This window comes from Miniopterus natalensis, chromosome 4 (genome assembly GCF_054644295.1).
Source record: "Miniopterus natalensis isolate mMinNat1 chromosome 4, mMinNat1.hap1, whole genome shotgun sequence".
Taxonomy (NCBI): Eukaryota; Metazoa; Chordata; class Mammalia; order Chiroptera; family Miniopteridae; genus Miniopterus; species Miniopterus natalensis.
The window spans coordinates 10,268,077-10,287,028 of NC_142084.1; the positions used below are offsets into that span (position 1 = coordinate 10,268,077).

At 37.6% G+C, this 18,952-nt stretch overlaps 1 protein-coding gene across 1 annotated transcript; it reads right to left on the minus strand.

Moving 5' to 3' along the window:
- Nucleotides 1-3,107: 3,107 nt before the first annotated feature.
- On the minus strand, nucleotides 3,108-14,201 carry LOC107541899 (serine protease inhibitor Kazal-type 6). The gene is made up of 5 exons (XM_016219085.2): nucleotides 14,096-14,201; nucleotides 11,237-11,259; nucleotides 6,770-6,844; nucleotides 4,679-4,794; nucleotides 3,108-3,153 (listed from the first exon to the last, which is right to left on the minus strand). Exons 1-5 carry the CDS (start codon nucleotides 14,151-14,153, stop codon nucleotides 3,108-3,110), a joined length of 318 nt encoding a protein of 105 aa, XP_016074571.1. The 5' UTR covers nucleotides 14,154-14,201.
- Nucleotides 14,202-18,952: the final 4,751 nt, after the last annotated feature.

Sequence of the window (18,952 nt, forward strand, 5' to 3'; positions counted from 1 at the left end):
TATACAGTAGTCCCCCTTATCTGTGGTAGTGTCTGTTACTGTGGTCCAAAAATATTAAATGGAAAATTTCAGAAAGAAACAGTTGCTAAGTTTCAAATCCTTCACTGTTCTGAGTGGTGTGATTAGGTCTCAAGCTGTCCTGCTCCCTCCCACCCAGTTCGTGAATCACCTCTTTGTCCAGTGTATCCACACTGTGTGCTTCCCACCCTCTTACTAGTCGCTTAGTAGCAGTCTCAACTCTCAGATCGATGGTTGGAGGATCTCAGTGCTTGTGTTCAAGCAACCTTTATTTCACTTCATAATGGCCCCAAAGTGCAAGAGTAGTTTAAACTTTATCATAGATATCTTCCTATAGGAAAAAGCATAGTCTATATAAGATTCCACACTGTAGATAGGCATCTACTAGGGGGTGTTGAAATGTATCCCCTGCAGAAAAGGGAGGAGGACTATACAGATAAAAAGGACAGAAGAAAAAACACTTGATGAGAAATGTTTAAAATGTTAAATGAACAGAAGATAGACTTATTTTATTTTATTTTATTAATTTAAAATATGTTTTTATTGATTTCAGAGATAAAGGGAGAGGGAGAGAGATAGAAACATTAATGATGAGAGAGAGTCATTGATCGGCTGCCTCCTGCACGTCCCCTACTGGGGGTTGAGCCCGGAACCCTGGCATGTGCCCTGACAGGAAATTGAACTGTGACCTCCAAGTTCATGGGTCATGCTCAACCACTGAGCAACACCAACTGGGCAGAAGATAAACATTTTAAAACCGATGTAAATACTGAGACAAAGAACAAAAATATCCTGATCAGTGAAGGCAGTATTATGCTGAAACTGCTGACAGAACATAGTGATAAAAGCTACTGATTTTTGAGCTCATTGCGTATCAAAGACTATTGAAGTGCTTGCATGCATCATTTTCTTAATCCTCACGATACATTTACAATGTAGATACTAGTGTCCCCATTTTACAGAGGAATAAATCGGAATTCAAAGAAGTCAAGTGACTTGTTCAAATGAACATAGCTTTTATCAAAAGCCATGACTCACATTCTGGTCAGTGTGATCCACCCTCTTATCAGCGCCTTATCCTAACTATGTATTGTGTGGACATTTTTGCCAGCAAGGTAAATAGTCGTTAGGCATGGAAAAGCACACATCCCACACTTAAAGGAGTGGAAAGTATATATTTTCCCTAGCATAACCTAATTCACTCCTTGGGTTTTTATCTAAATATCAGATGCATCCCTAAGTTTGGTTAGGTCCTTTCAATGAGATACATGAATGGTAAATGTCTATTATGCATAAAATATAATTGAGATTTTCTTATAAGGCAGAACTATGATCTTAATATATATAATTAACACAGTTTACTCCTCAGAATAGAAGCAAAAATCTTACCAATAACTACAAAGTCTTTCATGGTTTGAGTTAATTATTCTCAGACCCTATCTCCAATTATTTGTCCACTCACTCACTCCACTCCAGTCACATTGCTTCCAGGATGAACCTTGAACAAAGAGGTATGCTCCAGGTAGAAGGATTGTGTTCTAGCTTTAACTTTTATTCTTCCCCAAATATTGGTTCAGCCAAATCCCTTCTCTCCAAGTCTTCCTAATAAGAACTCCTCTAACTGCCTGACTTAGTTCAGCAGTTGGCCATTGCCTTCCCCAAGCATCACTACTCGGTGTACTTGTTCACTATTTTTGTCTATTTCTCCCTGCTGGTATGTAAACTCCATTAAGGGAGGGATCTTTTGTTCTTTTCATCCCCACCCACAACTGTATCCCAAGCACTTAGAGCAGAGCCTGACACAGAGTAGGCACTCAGTCAACGCTTGTGGATAGTTTCACCTAGTAAATGCAGTTAGAGACGTCTTCTGTGTGAGTTCACCCAGGAAGGTGTTATTTGTAAGTACACACTTTACACCATGAAAGTACTCGAAGGGAGACCTAGCCCCCTGACTTCCATCTGGATTACTCAGAATAAGGTATTTATATATCCAACTTGTCTTCAGAAGATTGAACCAGCTACGTGGAGACTGAGTGGGCTATCAAAGGAGCTGTCTTGTGACCTTGATTCTTCTACTATCTGTAGCATTTTTCTTCGGCAATAACTAATTAGACTTTCTATGGGCCTTAAGATTCCTTACGTTCCATCCAGTTCTCTTTTTCCACGATTAAGATCAATTGACTGCTTTCTTTCAATGTACACACTTTTACAGACTTTGCCTCTATTCACTGTTGATTGGATATTTACTATTTATTTATTTATTTATTTATTTATTTTAAATATATTTTAATTGATTTCAGGGATAGGGGAAGGGAGAGGAAGAGAGAGAGAGAAACATCAATGATGAGAGAGAGTCAACAATTGCACGCCCCCTACTGGGAATTGAACCCACAACCCAGGCATGTGCCCTGACCAGGAATCAAGCTGTGACCTCCTGGTTCATAGGTCAATGCTCTGAGCCATGCCAGCTGAGCTAACTGTTTATTTATTCACTTTTTTTTTGTCTGCTGGACTCTATGATATTCCTTGGAAAAAAAATAATGCATGGGTTCACATAGGATATAGTCCAAACCCACCAATTCATAGAGATGTAAAGCTATGGTCCAGAGAGGATAAATGTGTTACTTTTATATAAAATACTTTCCCCCAAATTAGGAAGAACTAATATTACCTCCCCTAAGTCTCATATAAGAGATAGTGTAAAAGAAAATTCTTCATTATCCACATGGGAATTCCAAGAATAAGAGAGGACAAGGGATTTTCTCAAGATCCCACAGTGACTTCATGGTTCATTTAGATCAGAAAAAACAGATCTTTTTATCCATATTTATGCCAGGTTAATTATTCCATAATCTATCTGTATGGCTTCTTTATCTCAAAGTAAAAACATGAGCCAGACTTCTGCAGAATTTATTTTATTGTTAAGCAAATCAAGGAAAAGAGATATATATTGAGCTCCCAAAGACCCAGGCAGAGAAAAAAGTGGTTTTTTTTATAAATTTAAGAAATCTGCTAGAGAAAAATCAAAGCAGAAGCAAGGAAGGAAGGCGGAGAGAGCTGGCAGGTCAGCACAAAACGCTGGCTCGGATTCAGCATTTTCCATAATGCTTTAGGCTGATCTTCCCACCACTTTTCCTGTAAAAGAGAAAAACAAAATATGCTCAGTGCAATATCATTAGTATTCGTCGCAGATGTTGGACAAGGTTTAGCTATGTCATGGTTATGTAATCATTTGATTCTACAGGTATCCATGTGGACAATTTGGCAGAACTTAATTAAATTCACTCAGAGGTGACATCTGTCCTAATTACAGAAAGCATGAATCTTAAACAAACAAATTCAATTAGACTTAGACCTTTTGATTTCATTTGTTTCTTCTCTGAGAGTAATTATGTATACACCTGGAAAAGGTAAAAGTGGCAGGAGAAATCACAGCAAAGAGACTGCAGTGTCACAGTTCTGTCCTGATGGAAGAAGGGAGAAGTTAAACCAAATATTCAGGCATTTGGCATTTGACAGCAGACCGCATATTCCGGGCTTCTCAGCAATGAATGTCCATCATATCCAATCTCAACTTACCTACTGCCCTTATGCTGGGAAAAGTTTGGCATTAATTAGCCAGGTAAGTTATATATAAATGTAGAAACATATTTATTATGCATTGATTCAATATTTATTCATTGAACTCTATGTGCTTGGCCCTGCTCTTATGGATAGGGAACTATAGAATCCCTGTGCTTAGGAATTTTACAGCAAAACTGAGGAAAATTAAGACATTCATAGAAGAAACTCTAATACAAAGAAAGGATGGCAGTGGTGGAGATGTGAGGTTGCCTTTAAAGAGAGATAGAGTTCCCTTGATGGTAGAGCAATCAGACTAAGAGATTGATTGATTGAGTAAATTTTTATTAATTATAAACTATGTCACATTGGGAAGCTCGCAGCCTATTGGCTAAAATTACAGCATGTGTTCTGCTCCTTTTGAACACGTAAGTTCAATAAATACTGGCCCTTGACAGAACCTTCCTAGTATACTGTCTGTAAAGTTTGAATAGTCTGGATAACACAGGATGATCCTCCCCTCTGTCCTTTTCATCAGACTAAAAGAGAGGGATGAATGAAAACTGGTGCCTTAGCAACACAAAATTTGGTATGAAATAAAATGTTTGAAAATAATGTAGCTGAAGTAGTGTTTTTATTGCTAATAAGTTTTCTCACAATATTCTCATGTTTTGATTTTGATGAATTTTCAAGCTCTTAACTACATTGCTAAAAATGTATTCATTGTTTCTCAAATTAATAATAATAAGAAAACATAAATTAGATAAGAATTATTAAAATTTTTAGTTAGAAATAAATGGAAAAAAATAGGAAAATGTGCCAAAGTTTCCTAAAGATGTATAATTTCTTAAAAATTTTTCCGAAGATGAATCACATTTAATAATGATAAAGGAACAAAGACTATGCTTTCAAATAATTTATTATGTAAATTTTGGGGGGTTTTGACTGATTTGTCTTCAATCCATTTCTCTGAAGCTTATTTCTTTTATCTCTGTGGGTGAGTATGAATAGGAATTTCTAGACTATCTCAAAGAAAGCGTCTGTGCCTTATTCTGGAAGTTTGTGTTTGCCGGGACAGGTTGCCGAGCATGATACTTACTCCGCTGCCTTGCAGAAGGCACACTTATTGCCGTATGTCTGGCCATCAGAGCCACAGTGGGGGTTAGATTCCCGAGTGCAGTAGACCTTGGGATCCTTGAAATCACCACAGTCAACCTACCAAAATAAGCACAGTGACACGGACATTAGTGCATCCTGTCTAATGGACTGTTCTGCACAATAGAAGCTTTAGACAGCAAACTTAAAATTATATATATAAACACACACACACACACACACATATATATATAATAAAGCTATATATACAGGGTGTCCCCAAAAATGTATACAAACTTTAACAGTTGATAGCTCAGTTTTGAAAATGAAATGTATTTAAATAATCACTGCCTTTATAATTATTCAAGGTGTGTATATACATTTTTGGGGACACCCTATATAGTAAATGTATATAAATATTCATATGTTATATACAAATATATAAATTTTTATTTATATAAAGTTGTATATAATATATAAATATTTTTATATATTTATTTGTTTATATATGTATATGAAATTATATGCATAGAAATGTATTTTTATAAAATTACATATCTCTTTCTATATATATTTGTGATGTAAAGCTTCCTGAAATAGAAAATGGCCTTCCTTGTCTGTTTGTCTAGAATGTTTTAAACATAACAAACTTTTTCTTACTACCTTATAAATGCAAGGAGTAAGGCACATATCATAGGTATAACTTTTTGCTCCAAACACTAAATTGTTTCAATGGAGAGTAGTGTTTGGTCTTTGTGACACTTTTTTTTTTTTTTTACTGTATTAACATAACTCCTGTATGTTATAAAGATACGAGTGATCTTTGCAAGGAGCTTCCAAATGTTATATGATGGCTTGTTAGTTTTCCTCATGGCTGCTACATCTATTTATTCTCTTGAAAACAACACTTTAATGTCTTTCTATTAACTTACTCTGTCTTAGAGTCTGTAGTACTTGAACTTCTGTGACTAAGTTGCTCTATTTAGGATTCTAAGGCTGTGCCCAGCCTTGGTGAGAGCACGTGCTATGATGATTAATGACCATTGTCACGGACTCGGTAGAAGGATTGGTCGTAGCACCTGTGTAGCTAATATATATGCCCTCAGTTATAGCGGTTTCTCAGAAGTAGCCTGGAGTTTTAAAATTCTTCTCAATTCAAAGTCAATTGAATCAAATTACATTCAAGTCATTTTATTCCAGGGTGTAGGCAATGCACAGCAGGTAGAACCAAACTTTCCCAACTGTGAACTATGTGGAATGAAACGCCCTTTAACATGAATAGAAGGCCATCCCTTACCCCTCTCCTAATCTGTTAATAATGTCTTATGTTTATCAATTGCTTCATAATATTCAAGCCATGTAGATTAACTCAGTTGAGTCTCACAATAACCCTGAGATGCACGTAGAGCAATATTATATTAAGCAGCTTATGGAAGTGAATATTGATCCTCAGGTTAATTAAGTACCTTCCCAATTAAGTACACAACCAGGGGGCATCAAAACCAGTGCTCGAACATATTCCTTCTCGTTGCTGATTCCAACTATCTACTGGGGTTGATTTCCAACACATTCTCATTGAGAGAAATAAAGACCAAGGTCACAAGGTACCCTTGGCCACACAGTCAGGACAAGTAGGATTTATTGAAATGCCTTATTAAGGAATTGTGTGGGCACAGATAAGAGGAATCATATCTTTGATAGGTTAGCAAACCGTTATATGCTGACAAAGCTCTCTGAAGGTTTGCATGGGGGACAGCTCAGCAAGAGTCATACAGTTGAGTTACAAAATATTACCACATACATCAGATTTAAGGCACCTGAGGCTATTCAACACACATTGTCAATGAAATTTCACATTTTGTACTACTGAGGTTGGGTGGGATGGTGTTTATCAGAGATCTTAGGGCTTGGTTGGACAGAAGATATCTAAGTTTTTTATAGTTCCACCTACAGTCTCGCTTTTTTCTCACTGCTCTTAAAGATAACTCCGTCCTTTCATACTACTTCTGGGATAGTAATTTTTAGGGCACCTCAGTCGGAGATATGTGTGTCTCTACAGTCAGGTCAGTGAGGAAAAGAAACAAAAGTCTCTTACTTTAAGGAGAAGCCTTCTCAAGCCACCTCTCCCTTGCAATGGGCCCTCTGATCTTGTGATCCAGGCTCTTTTGTCCTTCAGAAAGCAGATATGGAAGTGGAACTTGGGGAGGACATTCACTTTGAGAGCTTCTAGACCCCACCTCCATCCCAAACCCACTTTTCCCCTTCCACTGCCTCCTGGGAATGAGCCTAGAAAGGGCCAAGGATTTCCAAAAAAAAACCTAAATCAACCAAATGGTATATGAACAAACTTCCTTAGAACGTAGATACATTTCGCATTTCTAAATCTCCATGTCTTTCAAGGATCCCTGACATAGCTGAAGGGCCACATTTCAGAGCTTGTCCTGCCTTCACCATTGGCTGGTTGTGTTTTCTAGGACAAAGCACTCACTATCTGCACCTCAGTTTTCTTAACCAAAGCTTTTTTAAATACCAGTTGTCATACTTCATTCCCAGGGTTGTTATAAAGATCAGATGTGGTCATATAAGAGTTGTAGAAGGTCCGTGTGGAATGTTTGAAGTAGTCTTAGACTAGGCATGCAGAAAAGCAGATTCTTACTGGAGACCTGCTCTAGCTGTAGCTCTTACCACATTTTGGAAGGAGCTTCACACAAGTGTTCGGTACCATTAGGCTAGATGATTTCTAAGAACCCTTCCAGCTTGGATAATGTGAGATTCAGCAGTGACTTATTTCAGCAAGGTGGCTTAAATCAAGTGAAGTTCTTAATTCTTCAATTGGGTGTGAGAAATAATGACGATTGCCCCAGTGCTTCTTTCCCTTATAGCTAGAGGCCCCTCTTTACCCCCTTCACTCCCTGTGTGAGAAGTTTTAGCTTGGTGACTGGGGACAGAATGGGGCTACTCTCTGAGAGCACCGGATGTTGGGGAAGGTGAAGAATGCCTTTGAGGAGCCAGCCAGAAGTCCTTTCTGTGAGGCAAACAGCGAGGCAGGAGAACATCAGAATTATCTAGTTGGACTAGAAAGAGACCACACCTGTCAACTTGAGGGGAAGTAGGCTAAGAATGGCATGCTTTTCCTCTGCCTAAATTTCCTCTCCCCTTTTGTATTTTTATTTTGGTCTCCTTTACATAGAATACAAACAACTGGTTTCTTAGTGGACACCAAAAAGCAGGTCTAGCCCAAGGTTGAAAGGATTATCTTTCCCCCTTAAAGTGTCCTCCATGAGACCCCAGAGAGCTGAAATCTCCTGAATCTATTTAAAATGCCCCAATGCTCTATAATGTTGGGGGATTGTCCTGGAGATGGAATTAAACTGATTTGGGTTTGAATTTTGCTTCTTCCACTTACTACCTGCAATATCTTGTGCAGACACTTGACTGCTCTGGGTTGAAATTTCTTCATATTTAACAGGGTCTGGCAGTGCCTGTCTTCTAGGGTTTGGGGAATGATAAATCCTTTGAAAACACTCTGTAAAGTTTTGAGTATCATGTGGAGGATTGATATGAACACTAACAATGTAAACTGTTTTATATTCTAGAATTTTTGGAGCCCATTATTTCTTACCCTATTTAATGGGGGATTTTGTTTTCTTTTGTTTTGTTTTAGTGTTTTTTTAGATGGATGTTGGCTTAAACAAGAGCTTCCACTTATTTCCTTAGTTCAGCTTCCAGAGACTACTGCTAGGTACTCGGGTGCCAATGTTTAGTATCAGCCTGACCCCTTGTGGTTCTTCAAAGAACTGTACCTGCAAAAATATTCTGGAATACAGGGACATTTTCAGTACCCAGGTCAGTCATCTAATGGTAACTACAAAATCATTTAACTTTTTTGGAAAATAAGCTTATGTGATCACAAAAATTAACTAAGGGGTCAAGATCATTGGTATTTCACTTCTACAAATAAAGCCAAAAAAAATTTGCAAACACACACACCTCTAGGGTGTAGGACTTCGTCTACTTTTCCCTTTACTGCTACTCATGTGGTTACATCAGCTCCTTTTAAAATCACTCCAGTTTTCTAAATGCCTCCCTGACTTGGTTTCTCCTTTCCTTGTTTTCCTACCCCCTCCACACTACCAAAGCAGCTCTACAAAATTACTCCAGATACACCAGTGGCTGTTCCTAAAATGTTCATGACTTTTTATGACATGTTGCTCCTTTCTCAAACTCTTTCCTGACTTCTGTAGTATGTCGATACTCTGGCTCTCCAACGATTTCTTCTCTATTCCTTTTATCATCTTTTTAATTTTCTTCCTGAGTATTCACTATGGCCATTTTTTGAGAAAACTTTATATACTTGATTTTTTCTTTCTAAAAACATATATATTCTCAGATAATACTGATGAGTCTTAGACATTTTTTTCCTTGTGTCTTTAACAAAATTTCAAACTCTAATTCCTATTGATCAGAAGCGTATAGGACCAACTTTAGGTAATAATTTAATTCATAATGCTCATTTATATATAGTGAATGATTCTAAAAGTATCCTTTTAAGATCTATAATTTAGACTACTAACTATAATCTACCATCAGATGCTTCAGCACGGAGAGACTTCTTGGTCTGCATGAGTGGAATGACTTAAGTGCTGGAGGAAATCTTTCTTCCTTTCTTTTTAGCAGAACCAGACTTGAGCAGGCATGCTCTGAAGGTTGGTTTCAACTTTTTCTGTCTGTCTTTGGGACTATCACCATCCTTCCAGCCATAGAGAAGAGAAATGGTAGCCTTGATGCCATCTGAAAGATGGAATCTTCCCTCCCCTGTCTCTTTAAGTGGGAAAAAGACAGTGGTCTTGGCAAGGCAGGCTTGGCTCATACTGATTCAGACACCTAAAGTCAGGTGGGGCTTTAGAGATCATTGAATCTAAATTTTTACTTTAGAGATGTGGAAACAAAGGCGATGACAGGGAGAAGACATCCTTGGATCACACAGCCAGTAAGTATCCAAATTAGAACTCATGTACATTGTGTCTAAAATATTTGAGCAAAGACAGTGCTCCCCAGCACTGGGTAATTATTTAGAATACAGATTCAAAACTCCCACCTGTGTGATTGTTATTTAGTAAGCCTGGTATGGCCCTGGCAATCTGTATATTTAGCAAGCCTTCCCAGTGACCCTAAAACAAACCCACCATGAGACTCAGGCCCAGCCCAAGGAATAGAATTGGTAAGTAGTAGATTTTAAATAAACTTTAGAAAACACTGAAAATCTGGGAAACATTAAATATCCTGGAAATCAAACCCTAAGAAGGGAAGAGACTTGTGTATTGATGAGAAAACTGGGATTAAATTCCACATCTTTTCAACCTGTGTGCAATAGTCTTATATTTTACTACATAGTGGGCTCCGAAATGGGATGGCTGGATCTCAGGTCCTTTCCTTATTTGTTGGTTTTGACATTTAACATAGAGTGTGCTGCCATATGTGTTCAAACATAATAAGAAATCAATTTTAAGAAGTACAACATTACATACAAAGACAAACACATCCATGTGTGTTGCACACACACAAGTGCACACACACACATTGTGAGTTAATTGCAGGGCATGATCCTTTGTAAGATGCACTTCAATTTCTGAGATTTTAAAATTGGAAGAAAAAAAGTCTTATGCAATAGAGTGGGTATACCAGAGTTGGAAAAGGTTTTCAACTCTTTTGCCAACATGAAGCAGTTGGCAGTAGTGCCTGGAAACTTTCCATGTCAAGGGTTCTTGGGCACAGCACGGATAATGAGAATGATTGCCAAGATCAAGTAGAAATGTTCTTTCTATATGGACACAGGAGCAGGACTGGCTGGGCAACACCACTTATTTGTATTGTCTTTTGATAGTTAGAACAAGCAGTCTGGAGAAAAGTTGGTGTATTAATTTGAAAAAATACCGGCCAGACAATGAAGATGATTTGTGCCCATTCCAATTTTTAGCCCAAATTATATTTAAATTTGGGGGAGCCAGCCTATGTGTACTCAAGACAGAGTAGTAAACAACCTTTTCTGTTTTGTTTTTTTACAGTAAGCAACTTTTTTTTCTACTCTCCTGACCTTATTTCTACAAAGGAAATAATAGTCTCTGCTAATTATTAGTGAATAACTAATCCTTTTATAGTTTACCAAATGCCTCCACAGAGTTTGTATAACTTCAATCTGACTACAATTTTGTGAGGTGAGTAAGACTATTGCTTTTTTTACAGTTGTGGAAATTGCAGCTCAGAAAACCGGAGTAACTTGCCCAGGATCTCACAGTGAAGGCAGGATAGAGTGAGGGTTACCGTAGATTCACCCTATTTTTATTTATAGTTACTTTACTTTAACAAAACCTGAGAATGGGTGTGTAGGCCCTTTCAGCTCATTGAGAAATTGGAGTTAAAAAATGAATTACTTCCACTGATGCCTGCATTTCTACTTGTTCATTGGTTTTGCTCTTTTGCCCACAGACAAACCTCTCTTTGGCCCAGGAATGCCAGCCAAACACCACCCAGCTCTGAGGAAGAGATAAAAATATGCACTGACCTGATCTCCTTGACTGAAGACACCTGGGGAAAGAAAAAACACAAAATCTGAACATTGTCATTTCTGAATGTGCAAAAAGTGGAATTTGCAAAATAAGGAAATCCTCAAGGCTGGAATGATACCCATTCTTGGTTCTTGGTCATCTCAGCAAGTTATGGATGGTTGTTTGATTTTTTATACCTGTTCACTTCTTAGGGAGCAGTAGACACTTTGGAAGTGATGAAAGGGGATGGACCAAGATGAGGGCATATTTCTTAGAGGTTGTTGGGGGGTGAGGGAAAATTGTTTCAAAATCTGGAGATTCATGTTGGAGTTCTGGCCCAGTTACTATTCACTTGGAATGACTTTTTCATCTCTGATCTTGCTTTGGAAAAGTTGGGTTGGAAACTCTCCTCTGACTTTGACATTTCCAGGTTCAGTGCATTGTCTTTGTTACAGGTGGTTCGGGAAGAAATTGACTTTGTTATTTGTTCTCTGAGGTCAAAATTGTTTTTCTGCCCTCTGCAATCAGCTTTAAAGACTTGGCCCAAATATAGACTGGCAAGGACAAAGTCGTTCTCGGTTCTGTGACTCATTTCTCTTACTACCTCTCTCTAAATTCCTGAAAGAGGGAAGAAATCTATAAATACAGTCATGATTCTTTCTCTCCCTCCATCTTTATGGTTATGTCTGTGTTTTTAGGTTGTGGCTAATTAGTTCAATGGCTTCAAATACTGACATAATAAAAGCATTAGGTTCAGTTCTGCTGAGCTGAATTCCGGTCATCTCTGTGGAACTCCTAATGCAGGTGACACCTCGTACGTTTAGCCAAAAGCCTCCTTGACAACAGAAAGTGTGTGAGTAAGTGTCAGCACTTGAGGGAGGACAACTGGAAACGCCTTAAAGTACATTCTCTATTAATGGGGCTGAGGAGAGAACAGGGCTTTTAATTTTGAAATAAAGTTGATGACCATCTACTGTAGTGAGTACCAACCATATTGCAGCAGTGTTATTAAAAATATAGATTTTTACGACAATCACTTGGAAATTCCATTACATAAGACCAAATAGGGCCTGAAAGTCTATATTTTTGTAACCACCGTAAGTGATTTTTATGACCCAGGAAAACTTATTATTACAATTCTCAACCATTTTTTCACTGTACAAATCTTTGATCAGAAGAGGAGAGATTTTGCCCACTGTCTTATATGTAGGAACTATCAAGGCAGAAGGGAGATTAACATCAGCAATGCATGAGTTCAATATAGTGGTCCTATTATTAAATTTTAATAATGTCAATATTAATAGACATTTGTTAGACTCTTACTATACCCCATCTACTATGTAAAGCACTTTGCATGCATTTTCTCATTTAATTCCCTACATAAGGATATTCCTTTTATATTTCTGTTTTATAGATGAGAAAAAGACTCAGAAAGATCCATAAAATGAAAATGCCAGAACTGAAAATCAACATTAAGACTCTTAGCCATTAACCTTCCCAAATACCGATTTATCAATGAAGGACAATGTCTTGGTAAGTTGTCTTGGTACACAAGATCCAGTTAAAAGATCGTAAAGAGAAGCAATAAGAGGATATTAATTAACTTCTGAGAGCATCTTAGCAAAAAAAATTTAACACAGTCACATCTATTTTTACGCCATCTCAGCAGGTGACAGAAAAATTGTTTTGTGTTATTTAGCTTTATTAGTCAAAATTATTCCATAATATCACAGTTATCCTTTATCCAACTTTTTCATATTTCTAAATGTATTTGTTCATGTAAATATAACCAGTTTCCAGAGAACAATTACTTCTTTATCTATTCAATCTCATTGAAAACTTGTTGGTTTTGCATGTTCAGGAGTTTAAAACCTCTGATACCACCCCACCTTCCCTGCCCCATTCAACGACTTCTGTCACAGAAAATTATAGATCAGACATGGAAGGTCCCAGGACACAGTCTTATTTCTAGAACTCCATAAATGAGAGAATATCTCAGAATGCTGAGCTCTGTCTCCAGCTGGCACAGTCATAAGTGGAAGAGAGGAGCCTAGGCCTTGGGTCTAGAGACTCTAGAGTGCGCTGTGTCTATGACAACAGGATGGAGTGGAAAAATAAAGAAGGAAAGAAAGAGATACAGTGTCCCTGTTCACTCACATGGCCCTGTGCTGGAAAACATCAGATCAAAGTACAATTGTCCCTTGAACAATCCTAATTGATAGAATACATGATTTTTGCTCATTAAGGTGGCCAAAGATATTCCCCCTTCTTGAAGAACTGTTGAGTTCCCAACAGCATATATGCTTCAGTATTCTAAGATTGGATAACGTTTTTCTGAAGGATTCTCTAATTAAGTTTCTTTTTCTCCCTTATTTTAATTTTGAGTTGCAGTTGCTATATAAGAATACCCAGTACGGGGAAGTTTTCCTGTGTCCTAGAAAGGCAAGCTAATATTTAAAACGAGCCATCCCCTCGCTAGTTTTGTGGAGCAAGCATAAACTGTGATGTCTAGAAGGCCCAATTAAATCCCAAATTCTACTTACGAGTTGCAAGTCCTTTGGCAATTTCCTTATTTTTTTTTTTTTTTTGTGCCACAGTTTTCTTATATGTAGAATGTAGATAGAAATATCTTGCTGTGTGCATTGAACATAATGCCTAAAAGCCCTTAGAACATGCCTAGAATATAGTATATGCTCAACAAATAAAAGTTATTTTTATCATTATTACCATTTTGATCATTACAATCATTATGATGACCTCTCAGAATTGGTCTTTTATATCAAAATTGTCAGAGTTTTGTAATATGGTGGGCAAATACACTTGTCATTTCCAGTTCAGCATAAATATTGGATTTCAAAGTTAAAGAAAAAACTCACCTGAGAAAAAGCAGAAAAGAGCCAGAGAGAGGAGCAGAAAGACACCTGATATTTTCATGGTGCCAGTTAGCTCACTCAGTTCAAGGCTGTTCTGTCCTGCTCAGGTTCTCTGTCAAGACACTTCTCAGAGCACTGAAATGCTCACACTCACACATATATATAGAGAGGCATGAGGGAGTTGGGACATTCTCAAGCCATAGGCAGTCCTGTACACTGTAGGCATTTATTATGTCCTGTGACCAACGTAAAGAGCTGTTTCGTGGTTTCCATCAACCTTAAAATTAGGACAATTATGTGAGTCGCACCTTAGCTCTTATTAATAGAGGATGTCATTTTCCCCTGCTTAGCTAGATTTCCCTAACAACCAGTGCATCCTCCCTGCTCTTCCCTTGACAGTTTCGCTATGTTAAAGGGATGAGTCACTGGTGGGGCCACACTTGATGTCTACGTCTCCTTCAGACAGGTCCTGCGTGTCTGTGGTCCAGGTGCAGAACCTCAGAGGAATGGAATCTTGGGTGTAACTTGGATTTTCAGAGTCCACATCATCCAAGATGTACCTGAAAATGATTGGTATTCTACATTTGTCATCAGAACTGCATCAGTAAAAGCATTTTCTGGGCAGAAGTCAGTCTGTTAATTTTAAAAATCATTATTGTAGTCAAATGGCTGGGCTCTTCCATTTTAAAGTCCAAATAAACAAGGGAGGCAATGTCCATTTCTTTTTAATTTGTAAAAAGTAAATTATTAATTTTAAAATTTACTGAATTGAGGAATATTTAATATTTCCTCCTTTTTCTGCAAAGTAGAAAAGTAGTTATAGTAAAACTCTTTATGTTTTAACTCCTTGAGACTATGCTTGTCTACAAGTTAGATGAATTCCGTTAACTATCATGGCCAATTTAATTGAGAGACAGAGCAAAAGGTGGGATGCCATAGCTTTCCTTGGGAAAACGAAAAATAAATAAACAATGGTTATAGTGATAATGGCAAAGTCTGTCTCAAATCATAGTCAGCTACTTAAAATATCATGAAAAATATATAATAATTAAAAATATGGGAAGAATATACAAAATGTGCCCAAGTTAAATACAAGTGATTAATGCAATGTTGTACAAATAACTCAGAAATTATATACCTAAATACCTGGTTTCCTTTTAAAATAGCCACTTTGAGAAAAGATATACATACTTTAGATATTGCTCACTTTTCTTTAAGACATTTGTTTTCTTTCGGGAAATTACATATTTTAAAAAATTTTAATTTGATTTGTCTCAAAATTGAGGATGAATTTTCTGTCTTTGAGAATGGGGAATATATTTTATTTAATTTTACAATCAAAAATATGTACTGTTTAATAAAAAAAATGAAGCATGATGGTGATAAATATAAGACTTTTTAAAGTTGCTTCTCTGATGATTTTAAAAGACCTGGACTTAAAGGGCAGAGGAAAAAGGGGACAGAGGAGCACAGACGGGAAAGAGAGGACAGGAATGAGAGAAGGAAACGTACGTGCTTGGCAACTGTTAAGTGTCTTCATTCTCCCTGGTGTGATGACACACACACACACACTCACAGATGCGTAATCCTAAAGTTATTTACAGAAAATTATAGGTCAGATGCTAGACACTAAAAATGTCAAAGACACCACAGAACAACCTTAAAAATTGTATTGGAATTTTCCTTGAACACTTTACGGGAGGAGTAGTCTGGGAACATTCAGAAAACAGAATAATTAGGGAATTGCTTAAGGAAAGCTACGGAATTTTCACATAACACTTTTGTCTGCTTCCCATGACCTTTAATTATTTTGACCCTGTTAAATGAGACAATATAAAGAGCCAGTTTGGAAACTTGACGTCATCTCCTAAGCTTGGGCTTAGGGACTGCTGCCTTCCTCTGGCATCCTCACCCCACTCCCAACGCCTCCACCTCCCCTTTGCCTTCTCCGCTTCCTTCCCCTTTGTGATCAGAATAGACGGGAAGTCTACACCTAGCCCCGGTCCCCAAATGGCAACAAATTCAAAAGCATTAACAAATAACAAACACTCCTCCTGTAACAGCAGGAGTCCACGGCAGTCCATCACCAAGTCCTCAGCAGCCTTCCTAAAATTTGTTTCAACTCTTCCCAAAAGTGTCATTTATGGGAGTTGCTTCCCACCCTTTGCCCTAAACTCTCAAACTCATTGTTTGCCTAAATGGGATTCTCTCTCTCCGTCTTCCAGTCTCGCCTTCCCCCGCTCCCCGCTCCCCAAGAGCTTTTCTTCAATAGGTGTTTTTGATAGAATGATGCTTATGTAGAATGATTCTAACCCATTTTTTTTCTGAAAGGTTTCAGTTCTTTTTTTTTAATTTTTTTCCCCCTACATTTACCTTCCTCTCCATAACAAAGCTTGGGAGCATGGATAGCAAAACAAGTACTGAGTCTGGGCAGGTGCTGAGGAGAGAATATTTTATCACAAGCATATATATTTTCAGGAGATTGGTACTTTGAATAAATGTTTTTGTTAGGTTTCTGAGCCTATGTGAAAGGTAGGGTTTTTTGTGTGTGTGTTTTTTAATAAAACAAAGAAACAGATAACAAAGCTTCTCTGGGAATCACCTAATTAGCTCCTTAGATAAGAACCTGAGGTAAGAGAAGGTTCCTGGGAAGTCACAGGCAGCCGAGCACCAATATTCAAGAAGCCGAGTCTGCATCTAGTGTTCTGGCAGCCGGAGTAAGTAGATGAGAGCAGTTTGAATTTCATTTTCTGCAGTACTCTGAAAGGAAAATAGAAAAAGATCTAATAATCATAACACCTAAAGGTAAGTTTCAATGAATTGAATTATGAATAAAAAAAAGAAACAAAAATGAAAAGAAAACATGTGGGAGAAAGCTACAAAAGTGAAGCCATCTTACAGACAGTAGAACGAATGCAGCCTTGACATTCATGTGGCTGATTTTCAGAAATTAGCTGGGCACATTTTCTTTCACATAATTAAAGACAAAAACACCCTGAGATTATATTTTCCAAGTACAGTTTACCATATAAATCTGATATATTTACTCACATGTTTGTAATATTTTACCACTCGGGGTCATATACACAAAACCATCTACATTTTTAAGAGTAATTCTGATTCCCTAATTATGGGGGTATGAGATTCTTTTGCACAGTTGAGGGATTTTTAAGGGTACCTTTGATTCTATAATTTTACTGCTGAGTCTACAATATCTGCCTATTGAGGTGCAGCTTCATTGCTATTAGAAAGCTTAGGTCAGGACCCAGGGACATACATATACATGTTGACATGTTTTAACATTTTATCCATTCATACAAATTTCCCCCCAGTGTTGCTCATAAGTAGTGTGAAATGTCACTTCTCAAGCATATCCAAGCTTTAGCCCTGCCACTATTCAGCACAGGTTATGAGACAGAGGCGTGTTTTCAAAAAGGAACAGCCGCCACCTCAATCACAGAAGTCGCTGCTCAGAATTAAGTTATGGGGCTCAGTGTCCCACAGGGGTCCCCATGCCTGGACCCTACTGGCCACCAAATATCTTGGCTGTCTGTCTCCTCCATGGACAGTCTTATTCAGTGCCCATTACTGTGGTTACATCTCTGCCTATGACACCAGAACACAACGGTCCAATGCTCAAGCCACTGGAGTCCCTGCTTTGAACAGGTCATAAAGCTCACTGCCCCTTTTCTCATCTGTAAAACAAGGCTCACCATTTTTCCTCAGAGCACCATTGTAAGGATAAATGTTGAGGGCTTACCACTATTATTTGCATGGTTCCCTATAAAATATTGCATTTGGATTTCAATAAAAAACCCCTTGCATAGTGTTAAAAAACAAAAAAGAATTGTTATGAAGAGTTTTTTTGTTTTGTTTTGTTTTGTTTTAACATTACTAGCCATACAATAGACTAAAATCAAGAATTTTTTATTTGGCCACAATGAAAATCAAGCTAAGCCATAAAGTATGGTTTGCTATATAAAACTTTGGAAAGTTAACGAATGCTGTAAATTTTAATACAGTATTAAGAAACTTTGTGTCTTCTTTAAAGGCGTCTCTCTTCCTAATTTTCTTTCTTTTTCTATAGTTTTACATTTCTTTAATTCATTTTTTAAGGATGAATTGTGTATGTCTGTTTTTATAGTACACCTCCTCAAATGCCTTATTTTTAAATTTGTGTTAAAGCTTAGCATTAATTTGAATAAGCTCCAAGGAAAGACCATTATAGTGTAGATTTAGGAACACTAGGAAAACATGCCATTCTACTTAAGTATCAAAAAATAAAATAAAAGGTCAGAGTAACTTTGTTTTCTTGTTTGACAAGGTTGCTAGACTGCCAAGTGTGAGGGATACAGCAGACTAGCAGATGGAAACATCGTCATTGTTGAGGCATTGGATAAAGCCTCTCGCGCTGTAACTGGGGAGGATCGAATGATGAGCAGATGACTCACTGGTCGAACCACTAAGCAGATGGCTGCTGATGAATGAAACCGGCATGACTGGGAGGACCGCAACAATGTCCCAGTCGGTGCTTTCCAACAGACTTAAATGAAGACAGAGGAAATGCTTTAAATATGAAGTAACCTCTGGGTTACTCTCTCCTTTGGGGGCTCATAAACAGTGTTTCATCTCTTTCATTTTTGCCAGTCATCGCGCCCAATATGCAGAAATCTTTTTGACTCCTGACATAAAATCCCACCTTCAGTGATTGCATCAAATTGGTCAGTGAATCATTTAAGATATCATGTCTCATGCCTATCCTTGGGTTCATTTATTTCTCTCTTAACAGAACTTTTATAAGTCTGTTCCACAGAGGTCTGCACTGAGTGGCTATGTTTATTTCCTGATTGATTTTTGTTT

Bases quoted from the DNA above. Each gene is read 5' to 3' on its own strand.
- LOC107541899 (XM_016219085.2), bottom strand. From the start codon at position 14,153: ATGAAAATATCAGGTGTCTTTCTGCTCCTCTCTCTGGCTCTTTTCTGC. The intron at 11,260-14,095 runs GTGAGTTTTTTC...TTCTTTCCCCAG, and splicing joins TCTTTTCTGCTTTTTCTCAG to GTGTCTTCAGTCAAGGAGAT. The intron at 3,154-4,678 runs GTAAGTATCATG...TCTCTTTTACAG, and splicing joins GCCTTCTGCAAGGCAGCGGA to GAAAAGTGGTGGGAAGATCA.